Below are 24,363 nucleotides of genomic sequence, written 5' to 3' on the forward strand. Positions count from 1 at the left end.
ATTACATGACCAAAAGTGGGAGGAATCTAAAATTTCAGGGACACAATTTATGCGGATTCTGCTGACGTGATGAAAGAAGGGACCAAAAGTGGAAGGATCTAAAATTACAGGGACAAAATCTAAATCTTTTTTTTTTACAGGGACTAAAACCGAAATTCGTTAATATTACATGGACGAAAAGAGGTATTTACCCAACTAACTATGCAAGCCTGTTTATTTAGCATCCCATCTTAAATATCAAGTGAGTTGTTCCTTCTTTCTTTGGATTTTAATAAAGATTAAATACAACTATTTGAATAGATGTTAAAATGAAATGTTTTATAGCAATTACGCATCTGCATAAAACTTTAAAAATTAGTAAGAGTTTAATTTTGATTGGCTAAATTGCATGGGTAAAAAGTAAAACAAACAGTTTAGAGAAATAATCTAATAATATAGGGGACTTCTATGGTACACCCGTAAATTACGGTGTACCGGTACTCTCGCTTACAATTTTTATAAATTAACTATCATTTTTTATGAAGAAAATAGGTATTTGTTGACATATATATTTTAGAAAATATCATTTTATATGAAAAAAGCATCATTTCATTTTTTATAAAAATCATACTAATTTTTTTACATTTTATTGTAAAAAATACTCAAAATTCTTTATTATGAGTAATAAGAATTCAGAAAAATCAAATTTTATTGCGTTGACGTTTTTGGTAAATAAGATTTAGTTATTATAATTATAGGTGATAGAAAATAATTTTTTCCTACAAAAAATAACTCATTTAACTATTAATTTAAGAATTTGGTATACCAATACACTCAAATTATTGGACGTACCATAGAACTTGCCAATAATTACTGACATTTGACATTCAATAAAAAATGACTTGTTAGTTATCTGCAAAGAATAGGAGGTCCTCTTGCAATTTGGATTCGATGGAGAAGATAATGGATTTCCCTTGTCTCAGACAAATGTGAACTGTGTAAATAATTGACATGGACCACCATTTAAGAGAACTCAAAATGACAAAGTTGAAATTTATTAACTTTAAAAATATATTTTATTTTTATAGTATTTAGTAACCTCGTCAAAAATCCAATTCATTCTTTCAAAAAAAAATCCAGTTCTTAAAATGAATTCTTTGGTAGAATTGCATGAAGCATAGGTACCCTTTCCGTCACACAAGAAAAAGTTATGATATTGTTATTTTTTGGTTATCACATATTATTATTATTATAAAGGCTTAAATATACAATTCGTCTTGTAATTTGGATGCGTTTTGATTTTGGTCCTTGTTTTAAAAAGGTCACTGACCCCACTTCAGTTATGATTTGGCATGGTTTTGGCCACATGACAGTTGCTGAATGTGCAACTTTTGCCACGTGGCGCTGACATGGCATGCCACACAATTAATTTTTTTATTTTTTTTTCAAAATTCTGATTTTTTTTTTAAATTAAAAAAATACGAAAATAAAAGTGAAAATACATTTCGGAAAAAAACTGTTAAAATGAAAAATTTTGAAAAAAAGTGAAATTAAATTTTTGAAAATTATATATTACATTTTTTATTTCAAAAACTAAATTCCAATTTTTTTCTTCGTCTTTAAAAAAAAATTGGAATTTTTTCATGATTTTTTTATTTATTTTCAATTTTTTTTAATTTTAAAAAAGATTTTTTAAAATATTTTTAAAATTTTAAATGATGTTAACTGCCAATTGACCAAAACCATCTCATGTCAGCAAAAAAGTGGGGCCAAGGACCTTTTTAAAACAAATTTTTTTTTACGAGAATGTTTTTAAATATTTTTTTTATAAGGACGAAAATCAAAACACGCTCAAATCATATGGACGAAATGCATATTTAAGCTTATTATATATTCCTAATAAATCCTTCAAAAAAAAAATATTCTGGAAAAGAGTATATACCAGTATTCTAAAATAAAATAAAAACAGGAAAAGGGGCATTCCGAGAATTGAACTCGGGACCTCTCGCACCCTAAGCGAGAATCATACCACTAGACCAAATGCCCGTTTGATGATGTTGATGTTCAAACAATTAATAAGGATTTAGTTAATTCGCATTGCAACTATCATCCAAACCACCTAATTAATTTCTACTCTCTCTCACCTTCTTCCTTTTTCTTTCAGCTAACATAATTCAAACCAGCAAAACTTCTCCTTCCAAAAAAAATAAAATGCTGAAAATTCAAATCGAACAAACTTTCAAATCCAAAAATTAAAAAATCACAAACACACTACAAAACATTTTCTTGGTTAATTAGGTGTAGACAGACGCACGCGGCATTGTCATTTAAAACCCTGGTGGAAAATCTCAAATCCAACGAGAAGTTAGTAATTTTAATGATCTTCGTAGTACAAGTAATACATCTCCGTACATAATCATCATTTGTGGACCTGACTTTCCCACAATCAAAGAACACGCAATCAAGAAGTTGGTGCTTTGCATGCAAACCTTACGATTGAAATCAGACTATGAATTAGGGAAAAAATGCACAACATATCATTTGCTTTAGTCACTATGAGTACAAAAAATCTATTTCCTTTAATAATATAACTAGCATAAAGATGAACACCCAATCTTTTCGATTTTCTATTACGCTTAAGTGTATGTTTTTGTTTTATAAATGTTTTAAAATATACAACAATCAAATAAAGATATAACTTACATTGTTACTATTATAATTAGATTGAACTCATTATTTAATTGCAATAGTTTACATGAAAAGTAAAATTAAAAGAAAAGTATTACACTAAAATCATGTCTATGTCAAGTCTTTGAGAGGTAAGAGAATCTTATTTGAGATTATAAAAAACAAGGAACGTCTAGGGAACAATCCATAAACACGACATTGAGGACAATCACTTTAGGAAACATGAGAAAGTTTTGGATAGTCACAAGATTTAGGCACTTTATCATACATGCACAAAAGTAAAAAGTACAAGAAATAATTAAATAATGTGTATTTTTAAAATGATTCTACTTTTTTGTGTGAATGTCCAAATAATTTTAAGTATCTTGTTAACGAGTGTCTCCGGGGCACTCTTTAAGCATGCTAAATTAAGTAATTATTCTTTTAAAATGTTAAAGTTTTCAATTTTCAATGCATTGATTATACAAACTTTCATAAAAAGTTATCATTTAAAGTCTTTAACCAGTGCTCCGGAAGCACAAGTTAACATTTTCTTAATTTTAATTAGTGTTTAACCACCCAATTATTTCTTGGAAAACATAATCAAGTAATTCTACAAGCAACTCTTTAAAAAAAAAAGAGCATATAGCACTTGATATCAATAATTTGAATTCTCCAAAACTTGTAGTGGCAACTATGTCCATCAGTGATATAAAGAGTAATGCTAACAACACTCTCTTTTGAACATTCTTTCTAATACTCACTCTCTTATTGGTTTAAATCATTGTAAATCTGCACTTTTGAACCCATACAAAATGGTGGAACATCCATTGATTTCATCTAATAAATAAGAGAGTGTTAAAAATGACTGTTGCTAGCATTTTTCATGCTAAGATCTCAAAGGAAACACAGTTACAAAATGAAGACTCGCCGGTGTCAAATTATTTACACGCAAGTCGCAACCAACACGTCAATGTAAATTGTTCATCCAATAATTTACACACAACAAACATTTAAATATAATTTTTTCATCCAGGGCAAAATAGTTGCTCAAAAAACATTTTTCCCCACATCCAAGTTGCTTGTCATCAGCATTCTAATAATTTAAGTACATTATTTCTCCGAGTATGGCCAAATATATGGCTTGTGAGAGGCCTCATTCAATAAACAAATGAGAGGAAGAGCATAGATAATTCTAGTCATAAAACTCCAACATAGATAAAATTATGCAGAGAGAACTGTATAGCACATAAATAAATAGAAATGGAAGGTAATGTTGATTAGTAGAACTCCATAAAGACGAGTCCCTGCAAATAGCCAGTTTTCTTCCTAAGCTACTGATAGAAAATCGTATAGAATAAGGCAGTAAGATTTTACTGAACAAATTGCATTAGTGCAAAATTTCATATAATATAACATACAAGTTTGACCAGGTCATTGATTGCTCTCAGGTGCTTGAACATTGGAATTGGAATTGGAATTGTAATTATCATACCCTCCAGATGATGGCGCAGGTGGATTGGCTTGATACATGGCTGATGATGCCATAGAGGGAGCACCATTGGAACGTTGTGCTGTAGTGCTTCCAGGAACTGTTGGTGGGGGAGCGAATGAAGGGGGCCTTGGTAGGGTATTTAGCTGACCTGGTATCTGGGGGGCACCAGGTGGAGGCATCATTTGTGGCATGGTGTTAGGTGCAGAAGGACACCCTGAAAAATCCAATTGAAAACCATTTATATTAAGATATGATAGAATAAATTAACCGGTTTATAATGCTTGAACTTGGCTAACCGATTCTCCAAAACTCTCGACACAAGAAAGGTTGCTTCTTTTCAAATGTAAATTCTGTCTATCCAAAAAACCAAACCAAAACATACAAGCTCAACTAAAAGAAAGGTTAGATGTAAAGAATAGGTGTCATGTCATGATAGAAAAAAGTAACATATATAGAACATGATATTCAAACTACAAGGAAATTTCAGTAATGAAAGCCAAAAATAATGTGGTTAGCCATTAAGATGTGCATAATCATGCTCACTTCACCTTGAAAGTATAAATAATTTAATGGACTACGTGTAAAATGCAGAAGACATGAACAGTCAAATACTTCAATCAGGTTATTGCAGTTTTATAAAAGTCACGAAAGGTGTGGATGGGAAAACATTCACCTGGTGCCCCAGGAACAGGTAAAGGTCGAGGCATGAGAGGTCTGAACCCTGGCATTAGTGGGTGACCTCCAGGAATGGGAAATCTCGGGGGTGGCAATACAGGAGGAAGGTTTGGCCTTTGAACCATTAGATTATTATAAGCCACACCAACCGCCTGAAAAGCCGCAGCTTGTCCAAGATGTTCTTTGATCCGTTGATCAATTAAACTTTGGGTTTGCTGTTCTTCAAATTGCTGATAATATAACCTTACATTAGCCTGAAAAAGTACAAACACATATCAAACCTCATAAATATGACCTACATTGAGATGCAATTTTATTTAAAAAAAAAAAAAAAAGTGAGAAAATTTCACAACACCTTGTGTTTATAACCAGAGTTATGCTGCTTTCTAACAGATGGCTGCAATATGAACACAAAGTTAGAAACAAGTGCATTGTCCAGTTGGGGCTAACTAATATTCATGAAAATTATACGAAGGGCCAGTTTGGACTGACTTATTTGAGATTATCTACTGACATAAGTTTTGTGAAACTGTTTGAGAGAACTTATGAAAATAATTTATGACATTGTTCACACGCTTTATTCAGGTTATTATTTTCATAAGTTCCCCAAAATAGCTTATGAAAATAGTGTATAGCTTATACAGAAACAAATCAACTTTATTTTATCTTTTGCTTATCATGATAAGCACTTTTTCCGATGTGTTAGTTTACAATTGCATCTTATTAATGCTGCTAGTTAGAAAAATAAGAAGAAGGAAAGTATGAGAAGAAATTATCTTCTGATACTATACCGTCTAGGTCCATCCTCTTCATCTAGTGATCTGATTATCTTTGCTCAACCAACTCTCTTTAATGTCGTCATTTGTAATCCTAAACCGTCTAGGCTTAAAATCAAAGTGAAAGGCAACACAATTGGCGAATGGTGAGGAAAATAACTTACAGAATCGTGGGTGAGATAGGTATCGCAGAAGTCACAGTAGTACCTGCAATGCAGAATTGAATAAAATGTGATGAATTGAATGAAATGTGAAATTTAAATATTTGTGATTATAGGTTGAAGGAGTGAGTTGCAGTACCGAGGCATGGCTGATTCAGTGAAAAACCCTAGAAGAGGTATGAAGTAAAAAGGTGATGAGGCACGCACGGAACGGACCTTCAGCTTGATGTTGTTGATGAATTCAGAACACCTTTGCCTCTGTGCCCAAACTATACAACTTTCTGGATATCACTATTTCGGAGCTAGTACTATTTGCTTTTAAAATTTTGTTTGGGTTAGTTTTTCTTTTTTTAAGGATATTTTTTTTTAGTTTATATTCCTGGTTAAATATATTTTTAATCACTTTTAAGTTTTAATCTTGTAAAAAATTACTTTGATTTGTTTTTTTTTCCTAAGGGATTCTAAATTGTTTGTTATCAATTTTAGTTTATAACTTTTTATAAAACTAGTCTACAAAATTTGTGCCAAATGTTTCAAGTGACATTTTTTTATAACATATCATCGATTAAATTTCAAGTGACATTTTTTTATAACATATCAATCAAAACACTTATTAAGTTAATTAAATTTTAGGATCTTAAACATGACATAAAAATGTCACTTGAAACATGTAGCATTAGTTTTTTGTAAATAATCTAAAAATGAAATATAGTATTTTCACTTTGCCCCATAATGATATATTTATACGAGAGTAAATGGTCATTTTAGTCCTTGTACATTGTTGTCACAAATGTCTCTGACTCAGGATTAAATACAAATTAGTCATTGAATGTGCATTTCTGTTATTAGCTTAGTCCCTGATGTTAAATTTTTTTGCTAACTGATGAGGTGTCAAATATTTTGTGCTCACAAGGTACATGAGGTGTCACAAGGACTAAAGTAGATGTAGAAAATGATAACTTTGGTCTCTGAACCAAAAATCAATATCCTCAAATTGAATCGCAAATCCCTATATTTCGAATTTAATCCCAAAATCTCTAAACCCCAAAATATCATCTAATTCCTTCCTTTGTTCAAAATTAAATATTTCATTAAACACCAAAATTGAATCACATGATGATGGATGTTGGTGCAAAGTGCAAATTCGTCCCAACGAAGTGTTTCTTGTTCGTCAAGAACCAGGTCATCTTCTTCAATGAAGTTTTCATGGGCATATAAAAGAAACAAACAGAAAACATTAAATGATCATTAAGGTCTCTAACTGCACGTACTTACTATCAGTCAGGTCCATGATAATAAGTATTTACTATCAGTAAGTGACCATTTACTCTTTAGATGACCAAAGTTCGAATGTAATTATTAAATAACTAAAAATAAAATACAATGTTATTTGATCAAATAGCTTAGTGACTAGAAATTCACTCCATAAATTTGAATAAGTGATTTTCATTAAAGCTCAGGGGCTAGAAATACAATATTATTATATTTTTTCCTCCATAAATTTAACACAATTGAAAAGAACAATACGGTGTAATATATAAGGGTTGTATTTAAACTTCAAATGTCTCACTTATTCATATTTAATAAGTGTTTTTATAACCATTAAATTATTTGATCAAATAATATTGTATTACGTTTTTAGTCCACTTAATAATTTCATTCGAGCTTTGGTCGTCTAAATATATAATAATGGGGCAAAGTAAAAATACAATATTTCATTTTTAGTCTATTTTTTTTTTTTGGTAGTGCCATTTTTAGTCTATTTAGAAAGACTAAAAACATTGTAAAAAAAAAAAAAAAGACTAAAAACATATTATAATTTATTTTCTCGGAGTATCCTCTAACATATTTTTATTTAGATGGATTAAAGACATCAGAAGAAAACAATATTTGTAGGCGTTCTTCAAAAACTAATAAAAATAGCAATTTTTTTTTTTATATATAAATAATTTTTGGAGAATACTACGAATTTCTTTTTCCGAACCCGAAGAAGAGGTGTTTTATTCGCCTGATTTAATTTCCCTCGTGTGTAATTAATAGAAGCATATCATATCATATCATAGATCTGCTGACTTTTTTCCTTCGTCCCTGTAAGAAAAAAGCTAGATGGCTGGTTCCGATAATAATTCATCTGTTTCAGGTTTACAACTTTGCTTTTTCTATTCCTTTAATCTTATTTCCCTAACATAACATAACAACAATGCGTTCCTGTATGATTACTATCATCAAGTTAGTTGTAATTTTGAAGCAGGAACATCATCGCATGACGAGAAGCAGAATTGGGCTAAGTCTCCTTCAACTGTTTTCAATCACTTCGCCACAAGTGGAATTTCTGTCGCAGTTGCAACATCGATTACTCACCCTCTAGGTACGTTTGTTTCGTTCCTGCTTCTCCATTATAATTATAATAATGTTAATGGTTTTCATTGGGATCTGTTTTTCTTTTACGTTCAAAAAAATTCTCATTTAGATCGAGTCAACAGCTGTAGTAATTTAGTAAAGATGTTATCGTTAAGTTGGTGAAGTTTACATTTAGACTGAGTGTGCTCCTCCTCGAGGTATCATATTCGATTATCTCATGTGCCAATTTGGGTGTGTTAATTTAGCTTCTTCAAAATAAAAAATAAAAAATGTTGAGAATTTTAATTTGTTTCTACATTCCGTGCAGATGTCTTGAAAGTGAGGCTACAAATGCAACTTGTTGGTCAAAAGGGTCCTTTAAGTGGAATGGTAGTTCACTGAGTTCAACCTTTCCTCTTTAGACCTTATACCTATCACATTATGATACAAAACTTTTGCCAATTAAGCATTTTTCCAGGGACAACTGTTTTTAAGTGTGGTCAAAAATGAAGGACCTAAGTCTTTGTATCTGGGTTTGACACCTGCTTTAACAAGGTCAGTTGTTTATGGAGGACTACGCTTGGGTTTGTACGAACCCTCTAAGCATGCATGTGATCGTGCTTTTGGTTCTTCCAATGTTTTAGTTAAAATTGCTTCGGGAATGTTTGCTGGTGCTTTTGCAACTGCACTCACCAATCCAATGGAAGTTCTCAAGGTGAACTATCATATCTTTTACCTGTACATTAAACAATTTTTTTTTTGTTTCTCCTTCAAAACCATATTCCTGCAATCAGGTGCGTTTGCAAATGAATTCAGACATGGGGAAGGGTGGACCAATTTTAGAGCTCCGGAGGACTATATCTGAAGAGGGAATCAAAGCTCTGTGGAAGGGGGTGGGCCCTGCCATGGCCAGAGCAGCTGCCTTGACTGCATCTCAGTTGGCTACTTACGATGAAACCAAGCAGGTCAATTTCTAAAGTGTATTTTTGTTCATCTATTCCTCATCTCCCTAATTTACTTTCAATTAAACCATTGTTTTTCTAAATTTGTTTTGCTTTCCTTCTTATGCAGATTCTAGTCAAGTGTACATCTCTCAAAGAAGGATTTCATCTACATCTTATGTATGGCTCTCTCGTCATTTTTATTTCTCCATATCTTTCTTAATGCAGATTGAACTAATGAAGCATCATTAGAGCCCAAAGATTGACCAAAATCCCGGGCAACAACTTCACCATATAGTGAAGATTGACCTATCTTGAAAAATGAAATTTGCATAACTAATGTTTGTTTTATAATTGTTTTTGCGTGCATAAAATATATTCAAACTGAAGTGCATATTTTCTTACAAAACTAGTTTTGTTTGTCTAATTAATTAAAACAATGATTTTCAACATTGGCACGCCTTAGGTCTATTAGTTGAAGGAGAGAAAGTTAAATAGTTAGTTTGACATTAGTTGGGAACTTGGGACTGAGAGATAGTCTAAAGGCAGGCATTGTTATATGAAACAATGTCAAGAGATGAGGGAAATCCGGGTCTTGGGCCAGGTAGGTCAATGTAACCGTGAAGAATTTGTGTTCTTATCTGTAGTCAGGGAAATTCTTCCTTGTGTTTTCTAATAAAATACAATAATGGAAACCTAATTGTAACAGTTGAAATTGTTGCCAGGAGACTAGGTCACGGATCTAAGTTGTGACATTAACTTGTTGCAAATGCAAGATTAGGCAGCCAGCCTGCAATGAATTCTAAATGGATCCGACCAATCCTTTGTCAGCATCGGATTACCTATGTTTTCTATCAGCACACCCACACAACTCTGAATTCATTAGAATTATTACTATTTTGAAATCAAAACCATTTTCCATTATCAGAGATGTGACTTAACTGATTGTGTTATGTACCTTATACAGCTCAAGCACAGTTGCAGGCATCCTGAGCACCCTTATAACTGCTCCCATGGATATGGTTAAAACACGTCTCATGTTGCAACGAGAATCCACGGGTGGTAGAATATATAAAAATGGATTTAACTGTGCATACCAGGTATTAAATTGTTTTCTCACCTCTCAAACCTGCAGTACTTTGTTTGTTCTATACTGATCTCTGCTTCTTTATTTTAAGTGGTTGACTTTAGTTCATTACTTTGTACTGTGCCATATAAGTTCTATACTTCTTTCATACATTCTTTAACTTTGACTAGGCTTTCCTAATTCTTAGTTATTAGCTTTTAATGGAGTGATAACGAAATGACTTTCGTAAAACCCAATCATGTAAAACAATGATATATTTTCTTGATCTGGATTCACTTATTAAGGGCATTTGTCGTGTGTGGTGGGTTTCAGGTCCTACTTACGGAGGGTCCAAGAGCACTTTACAAAGGGTGAGTTTTATGTTTGGGATGCATTTTTACACGGAGCTTGTTTGTTTTATTCATCCTAAACTTTAATGCTAATTAACATCCGAGGTACGTTTTGTCAGGGGCTTCACACTATTTGCAAGATTAGGACCACAAACCACAATTACATTTATATTATGTGAGGAGCTAAGGAAAATTGCTGGCTTGGAGGCAATTTAGTGACAACTGACAAGTCTCCACTGCTGACCAAATTGATTCTTGAAGTGCTGAATAACTCCTTTTGCAAGCAAACCCCCCATTGGGGAATTCTTTTAGATAGTTGATATCTACATTCTACATTGGTGATCTGAGGTTTATATCGTAGAGAATCGGATCATATTTTTACTCGCAATTAAGCAGACCCTTTTAAGAGAGATTCATCTACTCGAGCACGTGGTTATGGTTGTACTCACTCCCATACCACCACTATTATAAACAACAGGAAGTTGATTATTTTTGTATTGTGTTGTTTTGTTTCTATCATCATTATCACTGTATTAAATCGAAAAACAATATTGCTCAACCTCCAGTTTAAGAAGGAACTGGATGATGTTGATGTGAAGATGATTTTTCAGTTTTCTCAAATGTTGCTGCCTACACACACGCTGCCTACTCACACACAAAACTAGTTGCTGCCTATTTTCTTATTAAAGGCTGTCAAACTCGAGTTTTTACCTCAATTTGTTTTGCATATGTGGAATAGACTTGTAAACCAGACTCGTAAACTTGTATGAATTTACCTCATATTAAAATAATATTAAAAAGTTTAAACCCACTTGGGTTGGTCTGGTGGTGTTAGTTTGAGACTTAGAGTGTGCTCTTCTCAAGTCTTAGGTTCGATTTTCCTGGTAACAATTTCGGTGGGTTAGTTTAGCTTATTTAAAAAAATATATTAAAAAGTTTATATACATTACATATGTATTATATAACACTATAAATGAATGAGTTTTTCTACTTGCACCCTAGTTAATCATGGTTGCACCCCAAAATGACAAGATTACCCTTTCATAAAATTTAATCTAAAACTTAGTTGAAGTATGTCATATAAACTGAGTTTAAGTGTATATACTTAATCTCAGTTTAAGTAGGTTCATGTAAATTGAGTTTAAGTAGGTCATGTAAATTGAGTTCATGTAAACTAAATTTAAATAAGTGTACCAACTTAAACTCAGTTTAAGTAGGTTCATGTAAACTAAGTTTAAGTAGGTCATGTAAACTTAGTTTAAATAGATCATGCAAACTTAGTTTAAGTGTACATCTAAAAGTTCAATCTTATTCAATGATTATACGTTCATCTCAGTTTAAGTATGCACATGTAAACTCAGTTTAAGTAGGTTCATGTAAACTCAGTTTAAGTATGTTCATGTAAACTCAGTTTAAATAGGTTCATGTTAACTCAGTTTAAGTAGGTTCATGTAAACTTAGTTTAAGTAGGTTCATGTAAACTCAATTTAAGTAGGTTCATATAAACTCAGTTTAAGTAGGTTCATGTAAGTTTACATGAACCTACTTAAACTGAATTTAAGTTAACCTTGCCAATCTAAATTAAAACCGTAATCGTACAGTGCATTAGTGCAGTTGAAGGAAAAAAATTGAAACTAGCAAATAGAAGAAGAAATTCACTTACTTATATCCAATTGAGTATGGATGAAAAATATTTTGATTCACTCTTTAATTTTCATGGAGATTGATATTGAACATCAAATTGTTTGATCGATCGCTTTGTGGGGTGAAAGAGGGTGAAACTCACTGACAATGAATAAAATTAGGGTTTTAAGAAAATTTATATAAAAGGGCAATTTTGGTATTATAAAAACTTTTAAAAAAATTTGGGTGTAACCAGAAAAATATGGGGTGTAAATAGAAAAACTCTGAATGAATCAATAATTCACAATTTCAACTTAACTATAAAGCAATTCTTCAAAAAAAAAAAAAAACTTAACTATAAAGCAAAAATATCCAAATCATCATAATAAAATGTCGTAGTCACCTATTTGTATCAAACAACGTAATTATCCAACCAAATCATTAAAACATCCAAAAAAAAAAAAAAAAAAAACTATCCAAATAACAAGAGTTTAATAAGTTTTTAAAGTAAACAAACCCAGACATAGAATTAATTTTTTTTAATCGGATAAAATTGATATAAATTAATTCAATTGTACCTGCCTGATTTTCTCAAATTTTTAATGAAAACAATGATAGAAACTCCGTTGACAACGTTGACAAATCGCAACATTGAAAGTATTACTTCTTATAAAAGCAATATTGACAACACACATTGTAAGATTGTTATTTTTTTTGAAGGAACACATCGTAAGATTGTTGTTTACATAGTAGAGTGAAGTACATAACAGCCACAGGTTCACACTTATCACCACCCCAATGACTTATTTAAGAAATAATTATAATCAAAGAAGAAAAATATAATAGCAAAAATTTCTTTTGCAAACTGATAAAATACATTTTTTTTTGGGCAACACAAACCAAAAATGACATATACCACAAACAAAAACCAAATATAAATTTCTATATCCAAAAGATCATTCTAGCAGAAAAATGGAGAGTAGAAAGTCATGGTACAAAAAACCTCAAGAAATGTCCAATGTTTTTCAATTTATTTTTCATAGCAAAAATTGTTTATAAGAATTATACTATTTTTTATATTTTATTGAAAAAAAATCCAATATTCACTACTATTTGTAATAAACATTCAGAAAAAAATTTCTACCAAAAAAATAAAATATTTCGCTGACATTTTTTATAAATATTTAATTATTAATTATTTAAAAGATAAAAGTTGTTTTTTAAATAAAAAACTCATTTAGCAACTAATTTAAAAACCAAATATACCGATATTTGTCGAATCTTCGGATTTACTATATAAAGAGGACTGCTACATCTCCCGGGAGAAAAAATTACGATAACTTCGCGAATCACAATTTCCTCAGTTAAAATTCAATGTTTAGTGCTAAACGTGAGATTTGGCAGAATTCAAGGAAAGCTGCAATTATAATGTGCACCGGCTTTCCTTGAATTCCATCAAATCCCACGTTGAACATTGAATTTATTGAATTTTAACTGAGGAAATTGTGATTCGCGAAGCTATCGTGATTTTATAGCATTCCTCCCCTATATAAATTCTCTCAATAAAGAGTGGAGATCCGCTTTAATCGTTTATAACTTGCTCGCGGTCTAATTTTATTATATAACATTCAAATTAATCTCGATCATATTGAGGGACAACCAATATAAAAATGTCAAAAATTAATTTGAATATTATTTTTGTTGAAACTGATTTGAATTGCTAGAAAAAAAATTGTAACGAAACTCCTTGATGTATAATAGGCCAAATGCCATTTACGGTCCTTTAAGTTACATGATTATAACAAGTTAGTCCTTTAAGTTTTTTTAGTAATAAATTGGTCTTTTAAGTCATAAAATATTTGCACCATTATCCTAATTTCATCAAACTCAATCAAAAAATGTTTATGTGGATGTTTAATGTTAAGTTGGTTTATCCAAATTCATTGCCCTCAAAACTAAAGCTCAAAGATGTGCTATTCGGTCTTTATGAAAAACAAAATTGACCGATTACTTGATTTATAATATTGTTGATCAATTTTTTTTTTTTTGATGTCATAGCACTTTTGGATCCACCACCTTAATGCCAAATAATCTATATATACATTTTTTAACGAAGCTGGTTGAAGAGATGGATATTCTAAGGCTTAAAGGATTAATTTGTAACAAAAAATAATTTAAAGAACTAATTGATAACATAAAAAACTTAAAGGACTAATCAGTTATAAACATATAACTTAAAGAACCACGAGAGATATTTAACCTATATAATACACTATACTTGCCACCATGAAATTGGATATTATTTTTGTAAAATATAATTTTATTTTACTCTTTCTTACCTAAAAAGTCTAATGTCCATTTTTTTTTTTATCAAGCCTCTGATTACAATTTGGCTGGCGCAGACCCTAAACAGCTAGCACATACATAACCATTCACCGTTTCACGCCACCAACCAAGTAAACAAAGGTAATACAACACAATACCCCTTTATAGAATATTAATATATATTAGGATTAGGATTAGCACAAATGAACAACATCGATCATCATGGTGAAATTGAAAAGTAATTGATAATTTAATAATAAATAATAAACAAATATAATTGCTCAAAAAGAAAAAACAAATATAAATTCAATATGATTATTTACAAAGTTAATGAAGATTGGTTCGATCAATCTGCAATATTATGTGTTCAATATTTATTGTCGATGAGAAAACATCTTTCAATAAATGATCGTAATTTAATAGATTTCGAAACTCTACACATCTAAATTTTTTATTAATTTTTTTTAATATGATAAAAGCGATCTATTAGTTAATATAATGACAAAAATCATAGTAAATCTTGACCATTAATTTTGTTTATTATTAGATCAAAGATTATTTTTAACGTCCAATATTTTAAGTTCACCGTTCTAACTGTCGCATATTAATATATTGTGAAATATGGTTCTTCAATCAAGATAAATCACGTAACCAACAACTTCTATTTAGATGCATAAATAAATATGGATAAGTTATGACAAGGATGGAGAATCTATTCACGTTAAATCATTACCCATATATTCTAGTCGTTACCATTTCTAGTCTTCTAGAAGGGAGCGTGTTTTCTAACACTGTTCATGTGTGCATGCATTTGTTACCATGCTTCTAGAAAATCTTCACCAACTTTACACATACATAGCCACATCTTTTTCCTTATTTTAATAATAACCAACAAAATTGAGTCCAATTTGGAGGAGGCTGGTATAAATTAAAGCATGGGGTCATTGGTCGGTTCTTGTCAACAAAAAGTGTCAAACAATAGTCCCCCACGTTTATTTTGTTTCTCTTTTTTCAAACAATACTATAGAGCACTTTATTATATTCTAGGATTCTAAAACAAAAAAGTAGCCTCATATTGAATATTGAGCACTAATAGATCGATGGATAGGAAGAAAAACAATGGTGATTTTTTCTCTTATGGTCTTAATGAAGCCACTGGTGATTCTGAAGTTGATATTTGTGATCCTAATATCAATATGGATTATGAAATATCCAGGTCAGTGCATGATGATGATAATGACGATGCTATGTCTTGCAGCAATGATGGATCTGCTGTCAATGAGCATGATCAGTCATGGGGTGATGATGATGATGATGATGATGAGAAGAGATTAGAAGATGATGAGGAGGAGAAAGATGTTGTTTATGGAACATCATATTGTAGTGAAGATGATGATGATGATGATCATCATAAGAAAAATGATCAACATAAGAAGAAGAAATGCTATGTGTCTTTTGATTTAGGGTATGAGTCGCATGAGTCGATGGATGAGATGGAAAAGAATAGGAGGTTCTGGGAAGCTTGTTTGGCATCTTGATTCAATATTGAATGTAGTATTTGCTTAGGCTGCTTTTCTTCCATATTTAATTCCCTTAGCTTAACTTTAAATATAAATTAATAACAATCATTTTTTAATATGTGTCCCTCTCGCCATATAATAATTATTATTTTTGTTATTAATTGCATGACACATATGTATTTTATCTACATTAATTAGTTTATTACGTTTCATAAATCACTGTTTGTCTTCACACACACAAAAAAAAAATCGTTGCTGTTGTCCAATTTTATTCACGGAGAGCGCTAACAAATGCCTCAAGTTTGAAAGATCTGTAATAAATAGATAGGATATTGAAATCAAATTATATATAATTATGCATGATTGATTAATAAGCTTCATCAAATACGAACTAATGTGACATTAATATTATTTACTCATGTATTGATGTACATGTATAGGAGACAATTTATTCACGGAGAGCGTTAGTTTTTTCTCTCTAAGTTTTCTCTTTTAGTTTTTCATTGAAGAGTGGTTTTGGGTCAATTTTTGACATGAAAATGAAATCACCTCTCTTCATCTTTTTCTCTCTGATTCAATCTAAATAAGTGATTTTTCATATAGATCTAGTTTTTTCTTCGTGATTTCACCATCCGAGTGTGGTGGTGTATTGTTCGTCGTCTTGTGCGGCGTTGTTTGATTTTCCGTATTGCTGCGGTGTTCATTTGATTCATATTGAAAGATCGATTATTCAATCAAAGAATTGGGCGTCAACGTTGCAGATCCGGAGGCATGGGTATTCCGGTCACTTTAATTTTATCATATATTTTATAGGCATTATGCTGTTATATGCTATTAACTTGCTTGGATGCTCTTGTTCAAAAAAACTTGCTTGAATGCTGTGAGTTTGTCGCAGATTCATCCTTTACGTTTTTAGCGGTGTTGAATGATGTAATTTATCAATTTGAATGAATGAATATCGTTTTGGTTTTGTAAAAAAAAAATAAGCTTCATCAAATAACGAATCATTTGACAGAACCGTGTTCGATTTTTAAGTGAAACAATTCTTGGTGATTTAATTTATATTTACCTCACGATCAAATTCTACCCAAACCCCTTTTTTCCGAAAACAGGAGGGTTCATACAAAAAAAAAAGATATATAATTATTGGAAAAAAGGTATGTGCAGTGATAGTATACAATCGCGAAGCAATCGTGAGACAATATTTCGCTATGTTTAGCATGATAATATAATATTATGAACAATAACGATAATTATTCCAATTCGAGAAGGAATATCTCTCCTAAGAAATTAGAGGAAGACTAGAATTTCATTTCTAACTTAATTCTTATCTTTCTCGTTACACATACAACTTATATATAGATGCAATACAATACAATAGATGATAAGGTAATTTCCTCAACCAACTATTTTCCAACCACCTATAACCTCCTATTACATATAAAATATATATTTAATAAACTACTAACTACCTATTACATTACATATAAAATATATATTTACTAATTTATTTGATATTATGTTATATACACATCATTGCTTCATCCATCCACAACAACCTTGTCCTCAATAATGCAAAGAAGATGTGAAACTGCCACACTTTTGTCCTTAACAAAGAAGATGAGCTTCAGAAGAATGATATTGTGTTATATACATATCATTATTCTTTCTAAAATAATAAGCCGAAGCAGAAGGTTGTGGAAATTGGATGATTTAGATGAAAGGTGTGCGTTTGGTCCAATTATTTTAAGGAGAAAACTTATATACTTCGAAGGTTTGGTTGGATATCAGTATCTTGTGGGCAAAATTCATTCAAATTTAATTTTAATTTAAATAAATTAACACAAAAATATTACACATGAAATTACCTAATTTGATCACATTGCATGGAGTCCCATTTTTTATTTTTTTTACTTTGTCTATAAGCTCACATCACACATATTCTAAAGGCTTTAATGTTCACTAAATCATATATTGGTACTTGTAACTTTTGAAATAGAGGGAAACTTGTTCCATGAAAAACACAACAGGCAAAAGTGGCTATCAATTTATTTTTTTTAATATAACAAAAGTGCAACAATGTATGTAAGAACGGGAAAAAGTGCGAAAGGATATTCTTTGCTTCGATTCGATATAAATACATTCATAGATATATGTTTCTACTTTGTCACTATGAAAATGTGTCCATTCTTTGGTATAGGGTATTTTTTAGTACAATTCTTTGCATCGATTCCATATAAAAAACACATTCCTAGATATCGGTTTCTACTTTGTCACTATGAACATGTGCTCATTCTTTGTACTTACGTGAATGCATCCATAGAAAATATTTATATGTTAGTGTCTAGTTAGTAAGAGATTACACTTATTCTAAACAAAACAAAAAAAAAATACTTATTCTCCTTTTTTTTCCCTCTTAAGGAACCTACAACTATCATCCATCGCAAAAAAATTAACTTCTTAATTTGAAGTAAATGTTTCTCACCATCTTCATTCTCCGATATTTTTAAGGTGACTCTTGATCTAATCATGTTGGATCAAACCTCATCATCCTTATGCTTCTCTGATAAGTTAGAATGTCTAACTGCATCATCGAGATTGGATTGTTAATTTTCATCATACCCCTCCGCCAAGGCAACGAGTGTGCGGATTGGCTTGCTAAGTCTTGAATTATTTACCCTCCTCAATTGCATCACTCCTTTTTAGATGTTGTTCTTCGAATTGATTGCCTAAGATTGTAGTTTTTGTTATGTTTTGTCATTTTTTCTTGATAAAAAAAATCTACCCGCATTACAATTCAACCAAAATGTGAAAACCAGTTTGTTTTTCACACTTTCCCACCTTCAACACTATTTGATCTAGAGCGTGGATAGCATGAATGACTCGTAACAAATCTAAGATAGATTTAAATATAATGTGTTAGATTTTGGATTGAACTCAACAACAAACAACTCTGACCCCAGTTAAATTAAATTTGCAAGTACAAACAGATTTATCTATAAAAGACTAAACTCTAAAGTCAATCTAGTCAAACAACAAAGAATCTATCAAATTATGATCATAAACAAGATAAATAGCAAGCAAGCATCATCTCATGCTAAATCAATCAACTCTATGCTTAGAACATTCACCTAAGTGAAGTATGAAAATGTGGCTACTCTTTAGCCAATAGCCATTCCCATTTGTCATAATTAGAGTTGTCAAGTACAGAAACATACAGAACCAGCTCAAATTCAGCCCTAAGCTGAACACAACCTGCCCAGAATCCACAATAAGCAAACAGTTCCTACTCCAGGAAGTAATCATTTACACAAGCACACCTGGTTGTACAGACAAAATCTGAAACAAGGTACTTCAAAACTACTAAAAAAATAAAACAAGTTCTTAGCTAGATGTGAGCCGCGGCACAGGCGAAACAGAATCCGTAAATTTATCAATCATCTCCACATCTTCGGTGTCTGTCCATCCTAGACGTAACGGAATCGTTGTGTCAGCATTGAACTTTTCTCTGTCGAAACTCAAGCAGGACTTCACAATTTCGCTATCAGTAATTGGTACAGCAGGTTCCACACTATAGTCACAGCAATTTTTAGAGCTCACATACTCTTGCAAATAACTTTCAGGTTCTTCTGAGAATTCTTTGGTGTGCTCATCCAACTTTTTTAAGAAGCAATCTTCTATCTCGCTCAGAGATTCAGCCTCCAATTCCTCTTGACTGCTATTTCTGTAATGAGCATGATCATCAAAATCTGACTTAGTCCTTCTCAATTCACTGCTAGCGTCTATTTCTCGTTGACTGTCATATTCATCCTCAGACGGGCGATATGAAGAGCGAAAGGACATGGGTGAATATCCACCTGTTGCGGTTTCTCGTTGACTGTCATATTCATCCTCTGAACGGCGAAATGATGTGCGAAAGGACATGGGTGAATATCCACCTGTTGCTGTTTCTTCACGTTCCCTAAGGGTTTTCATTATCAATGTCTTGAGCAAATTCATCACTTGAACAGCGTGCATTAGAGCAGTTAGAGGATCAGACATCTGTGAAACGAGAATGGTTGATTAAAAGCACATAAATTAAAAGTACATTTCTAAAACAATAAAAAACATAGATTAAAAGCACATAAATTAAAAATACAATTAGACAATTTTTCAGTATGCAAATTTCTTATGTGATAATGGAAACTACAAATGCTAATTTGAAATATGGCCATGATAGGTTGATTATTCTGTCTTAAAAAAAAATTAGGATAACATAATAGGAAAATGTGAACATTAAACAAAGGGTATGCATACTTTTACTAATTACCTGAGTCATGTTTGGAGCAAAAACCATGGCAATGTTTCTTGCATTCATTTTGTTAAACTCCTCCTCTTGGACAACATCAGCCATGAGATCAATAGCCCAACTGAGTAAGGCAGACTCAGTTGGTTTTAGCTGCTTCACAAGCTCAATAGATTCTTCTTCTGTGTTGCACTCAAGAACTTGCTCAGGGGAAAGTCCATCTAGTACTCCCGAAGGAAGCTCTCGGAACCACGCTTTGATTAGTCCCGCCAAGCAGTGGACATCAATGTCATCTGGCACAATTCCACTATTCAACTGGTTCCTCACATGCTCCTCCTTACTATTTTCCGGGTTTATGCGGAATATACCTTCAGCCTGAAATTTCATTGAAATGAGAAATCAAATTAGCCTCAAATGACTACTCACTAGACATTAATAATGTTACAAAATGACAAAATATATCATAAACTCGGTACCTTTAATCCTCCCTGTGAATATAAACGGTCCTGCATTAGCATGAGAATAGTAGGGACACTGTTTCCTTTTGAATCATAAGAACACTGCATGGATTCTGCTGACACTCCAAACACACTTACACTGCAAGCATAGATGACAGCAATTTGCAAGTCAGAAAGATGAAACAATAACGGTCAAAGACAAAAAACGCTATGAAGAATAGACAGACACAACACCGACACCAACATGTAAACATTGGTAACAATTTGAGGAAATTTAATTGGTTGAAAATGATAAATGTGTTGGTGTCCGACATCGACATCTATTGGACACCAGACATACATTCGATCTGCAGTACTGCATATCAAATGTGCTCTAGCATCAAATAAGGGATTAAGTTTAGAAAACATTATGTCATATCCTCAAATATCTCTCAAAAAAAAATAGAAAAGTTCAAGCTTCAACCAATTTTGCACAAGTAGTTCCGACTTCTGATGTATATGTATTTGAAGAACCTTAACCCTATTCATATGCTACCAAAGCATACAATTCATGTCCACCAAACCCCAAAAAATATCAAGTTTTGCCCTTTAGTAAATATTATCTAGGACAATAGTTTACAAGATCACAACACCAGTTCAAAGGAATTTCATTTCATAAGGTACAAATCCATAGTTCTAGCATTTTCTGGACTACACAAAAACACTTTTCAGTAAAGGGGAAAATATGACCCTCAATTTGGCTACACTTCAGTACTTCACACATGAAAGACAAAAATCTCATACACTAATACACTATCCTCTCTCTTTCTTCTCCACACACTCACACATAGAAACACGGCCATTAAACCAAAAACTCTTCCCACACAATAAAAAAAAGCAAATTTTTTTCAGACCCATTTGAAATCTAACAAAACCAACTAAAAAAAAAAAAAAAATCAAATTTTTATTAGACCCATTTGAAATCTAACCATAAAAAAAAGAAAGAAAGTAAAAGATGAATGTTTTACCTAGCACTAGGAACACGACCAGGGATCTCAACTTCAAACTCAACAGGAAGACCAAGAAAGCCATTGAAACGGTCAAAGGTAACATGAGTAATATGCTGAACATCAGTTGGCCATCCGATCTCCATTTGATGAACGGTTGAGATGACTTCATGATCTGGTCTATCTACTCTGCATGCTACCATTGATTTTCTTATAGCAGCCAAAAGCAAAGCCACCAATGAAAGCTGGTTCTGCTGTTCATCTTCTTCTGTTTGTGTTGGTCTTGTTCTTTTGCTTCCTCCACCGCATCCACCGCCTCTGGTAACCATCACAAGCCCTGTCATTGTGTTACTCTCTCTCTCTCTCTAAAATGTTTCTCTCTCTAGAAAGAGAAAGAAAGGACAGTGTGGTTTAAATTTGAGAGAGGGTGGAATAGTTAATGAGCTTTGTTGGGTTGCATTCAATTTTTCAGAAAGAGAAGCTTTTATGTGAAAACAATGGATTTGGTTTTGAACTTCTAAATTCAAACGGCCACTCCTTTCAAATTCGAAGCTATCTTTCTCTCTCATTTCTATAAAGGGCTTTTGCTGTTTTTGACCTCTGTGTTTACATGAATTACCAATACTGCCACTCCACTCTCTTAAACAAAAAAAATCCTTCTTCATGTTCGGGTTAACTTCTTCGTCTTCAAGTAGTTTAGTGATTAAATCTCACATGTTTTAAAGGTATAGAAGTGAGGTGTCTAAGAGTTGAACTCCAACCTTTGCATATGTTATGCAACGTTACTACCAACTTAACTAAACTTACAGAGACTCTCAAGTTATTTATATGAGTTATAAAAGTTCATGCATTTGATTCATATTAGGATAATGTTAACCGGTGTCTCAAAGACACTGGTTAAACATAAAAAACAAATAGATTTTTATGAAAAAGTTGTCTAACTGTCACTTGATAAAAAATACTATCATCTTATATTTTCAAGACAAAATTTTTATTTGTAGATTTCTTAACCATTGTTCTGAGAGCACCAATTAGCAAGACCTTCATTTTAATACAGATGATATACAACTTTTATTGATTTATTTTCCTTTTTTTAAAAAGGATTAGAATGAATGTCAAATGTTAATTAAATTCGTCTTTGTTTGAAGTTATTATCGATGAGTAGTTACTGAGCCTCCACCAATATATGTCTACAATTAGAAGGTTGAGATTAAGTTTTTTTAGATATAAGAAAATCCATTTAGTAAACTATGCTCTCCAGCATTTGTTTTTCATACATAATGATAAGAATTGAATTCATGACTATGTGTGTGTTTGGAACCACTTTTAGAAGCATATTTACGCACCTCAGTGTTTTTTCACCGTGAAATTAGAAGCTCTAATGTCTAGCTTCGTGTTGTTGTGGTTATTTTATCGCGATTTTGGAGAAATCGAACACGAATACAAAAGGTGCTATATTTTTAAGGGATTAAGTTATTTGTCGACTATTTTGCACTATTTTGTTAGTGGTTGTGTTATATAGAAGAAAAAAAATTAGTTTAGTTGGATATTAAAGGATCGTGAAAGTCAATACTTACTTCAAAACTTAAAGAACGTTGCAGAAATATTTACAAATTACTCGCAAAGATGGCCATGTCAATATCAGAGCCTTGAACACACCTCTTGCTGGATAGGAGTATATAATAAGCTAAGTTCTTATCAATCTATCTGAAATTATTTGGACTTTGTGTATACTTTTTTTTACACTAAATTATGATCATAAGGGATTAAGTAGGGTTTACTGATCTAGTTGAATACGTGATATTCCATGTCATAAGTTTCTTTTGTGTGTAAGGTGACTGGAATCCTTCGGTTTCAAGTAGTATACTTTTTCTTGACAAAATAGTTTCCAGAATATTAATGATTGCCTTTCTTGCCAAAAATAAAATGTTGATAATTGCTTCCTAACTAAAACACTCTTCAATTATCAATCATTATCCATTATATCCATTGAAAGAAGGCTAGATTACCAAATCCACTACCACTACTTTTCTGAATATTACACGCAATCCTGAATACAATCATCTTCCACTTAGATTATATCTGATTCTGATTCATATGTGCATTAACAATGATAGGATTTAATAATCTAACTATGTTATAAAATTGATGAATGTTAGCCTTATTACTCCTATGTCATTTTTCCTTTGATAAAATCTATAACAATCATATTATATATTACTCCCGCAAAAATCAAAAATACTAGTAATATGTTCATTTTTATGTATCGGGTTAATATTAAGAAATTTCATAGTATTCTTTTATTTTTTATGAAAAAACTCGTCTCTTTCTATGATTTTTTTTTGGTCAGATAGCCTAGTGGCTAGAATTCACCTTATAAGGTGAATAAGTGGGATGTCCGGGATTCAAACCCCGGCCCCTACATATAACAATGCATTGTCCCTAGAACTGTCAAAACGGACGGCCCGGCCCTAGCGGGCTTCGGGCTTTAGCCGACCGGGCCAAAAAACCCGGTTGACAAAACGGGCTTGAAATATACTGCCCGAGCCCGGCCCTACATGGGCCGCGGGCTAAACGGGCCGGCCCGTATTAAAAATTATATTTTTTTTTATTTTAAAAAAATACTATAAAACACTACTATAATTTTTTATAAATAATATTTTTAATATGTTTAAATAATGTCTAGCACAAAAGTAAATTGTAAACATTTTCGTAC

The 24,363-nt window shown here is 31.9% G+C and overlaps 3 protein-coding genes and 1 non-coding gene across 5 annotated transcripts; 1 reads left to right on the top strand and 3 right to left on the bottom strand.

The window, feature by feature from the left end:
- Positions 1 to 1,953: 1,953 nt before the first annotated feature.
- TRNAP-AGG (transfer RNA proline (anticodon AGG)) lies at positions 1,954 to 2,025 on the bottom strand. Its single transcript has one exon. It is a non-coding gene; the product is annotated as a tRNA-Pro (tRNA).
- A 1,845-nt stretch (positions 2,026 to 3,870) lies between these two features.
- LOC25484788 (U1 small nuclear ribonucleoprotein C) lies at positions 3,871 to 6,062 on the bottom strand. Its single transcript, XM_013613773.3, has 5 exons — positions 5,893 to 6,062; positions 5,757 to 5,799; positions 5,172 to 5,213; positions 4,815 to 5,070; positions 3,871 to 4,355 (listed from the first exon to the last, which is right to left on the bottom strand). The coding sequence occupies exons 1-5, from the start codon at positions 5,898 to 5,900 to the stop codon at positions 4,081 to 4,083; spliced, it is 624 nt and encodes a 207-aa protein (XP_013469227.1). The 5' UTR covers positions 5,901 to 6,062; the 3' UTR covers positions 3,871 to 4,080.
- Positions 6,063 to 7,731: 1,669 nt separating this feature from the next.
- LOC25484789 (mitochondrial substrate carrier family protein ucpB) lies at positions 7,732 to 11,160 on the top strand. 2 transcript variants are annotated; one of them, XM_024783980.2, is made up of 9 exons: positions 7,732 to 7,893; positions 8,002 to 8,121; positions 8,422 to 8,483; positions 8,572 to 8,808; positions 8,888 to 9,058; positions 9,165 to 9,214; positions 10,002 to 10,134; positions 10,434 to 10,471; positions 10,570 to 11,160. In XM_024783980.2, exons 1-9 carry the CDS (start codon positions 7,860 to 7,862, stop codon positions 10,664 to 10,666), a joined length of 942 nt encoding a protein of 313 aa, XP_024639748.1. In that variant the 5' UTR covers positions 7,732 to 7,859; the 3' UTR covers positions 10,667 to 11,160. The 2 variants fall into 2 exon arrangements, with proteins under 2 accessions (XP_024639748.1, XP_013469229.1); XM_013613775.3 differs by having other exon boundaries at positions 8,005 to 8,121.
- Positions 11,161 to 19,010: 7,850 nt separating this feature from the next.
- On the bottom strand, positions 19,011 to 22,201 carry LOC11410234 (rho GTPase-activating protein 2). The gene is made up of 4 exons (XM_003591557.4): positions 21,669 to 22,201; positions 20,680 to 20,800; positions 20,228 to 20,578; positions 19,011 to 19,959 (listed from the first exon to the last, which is right to left on the bottom strand). The coding sequence occupies exons 1-4, from the start codon at positions 21,989 to 21,991 to the stop codon at positions 19,303 to 19,305; spliced, it is 1,452 nt and encodes a 483-aa protein (XP_003591605.2). The 5' UTR covers positions 21,992 to 22,201; the 3' UTR covers positions 19,011 to 19,302.
- Between the last annotated feature and the right edge of the window lie 2,162 nt (positions 22,202 to 24,363).

This window comes from Medicago truncatula, chromosome 1, assembly GCF_003473485.1.
Source record: "Medicago truncatula cultivar Jemalong A17 chromosome 1, MtrunA17r5.0-ANR, whole genome shotgun sequence".
Classification (NCBI taxonomy): Eukaryota; Viridiplantae; Streptophyta; class Magnoliopsida; order Fabales; family Fabaceae; genus Medicago; species Medicago truncatula.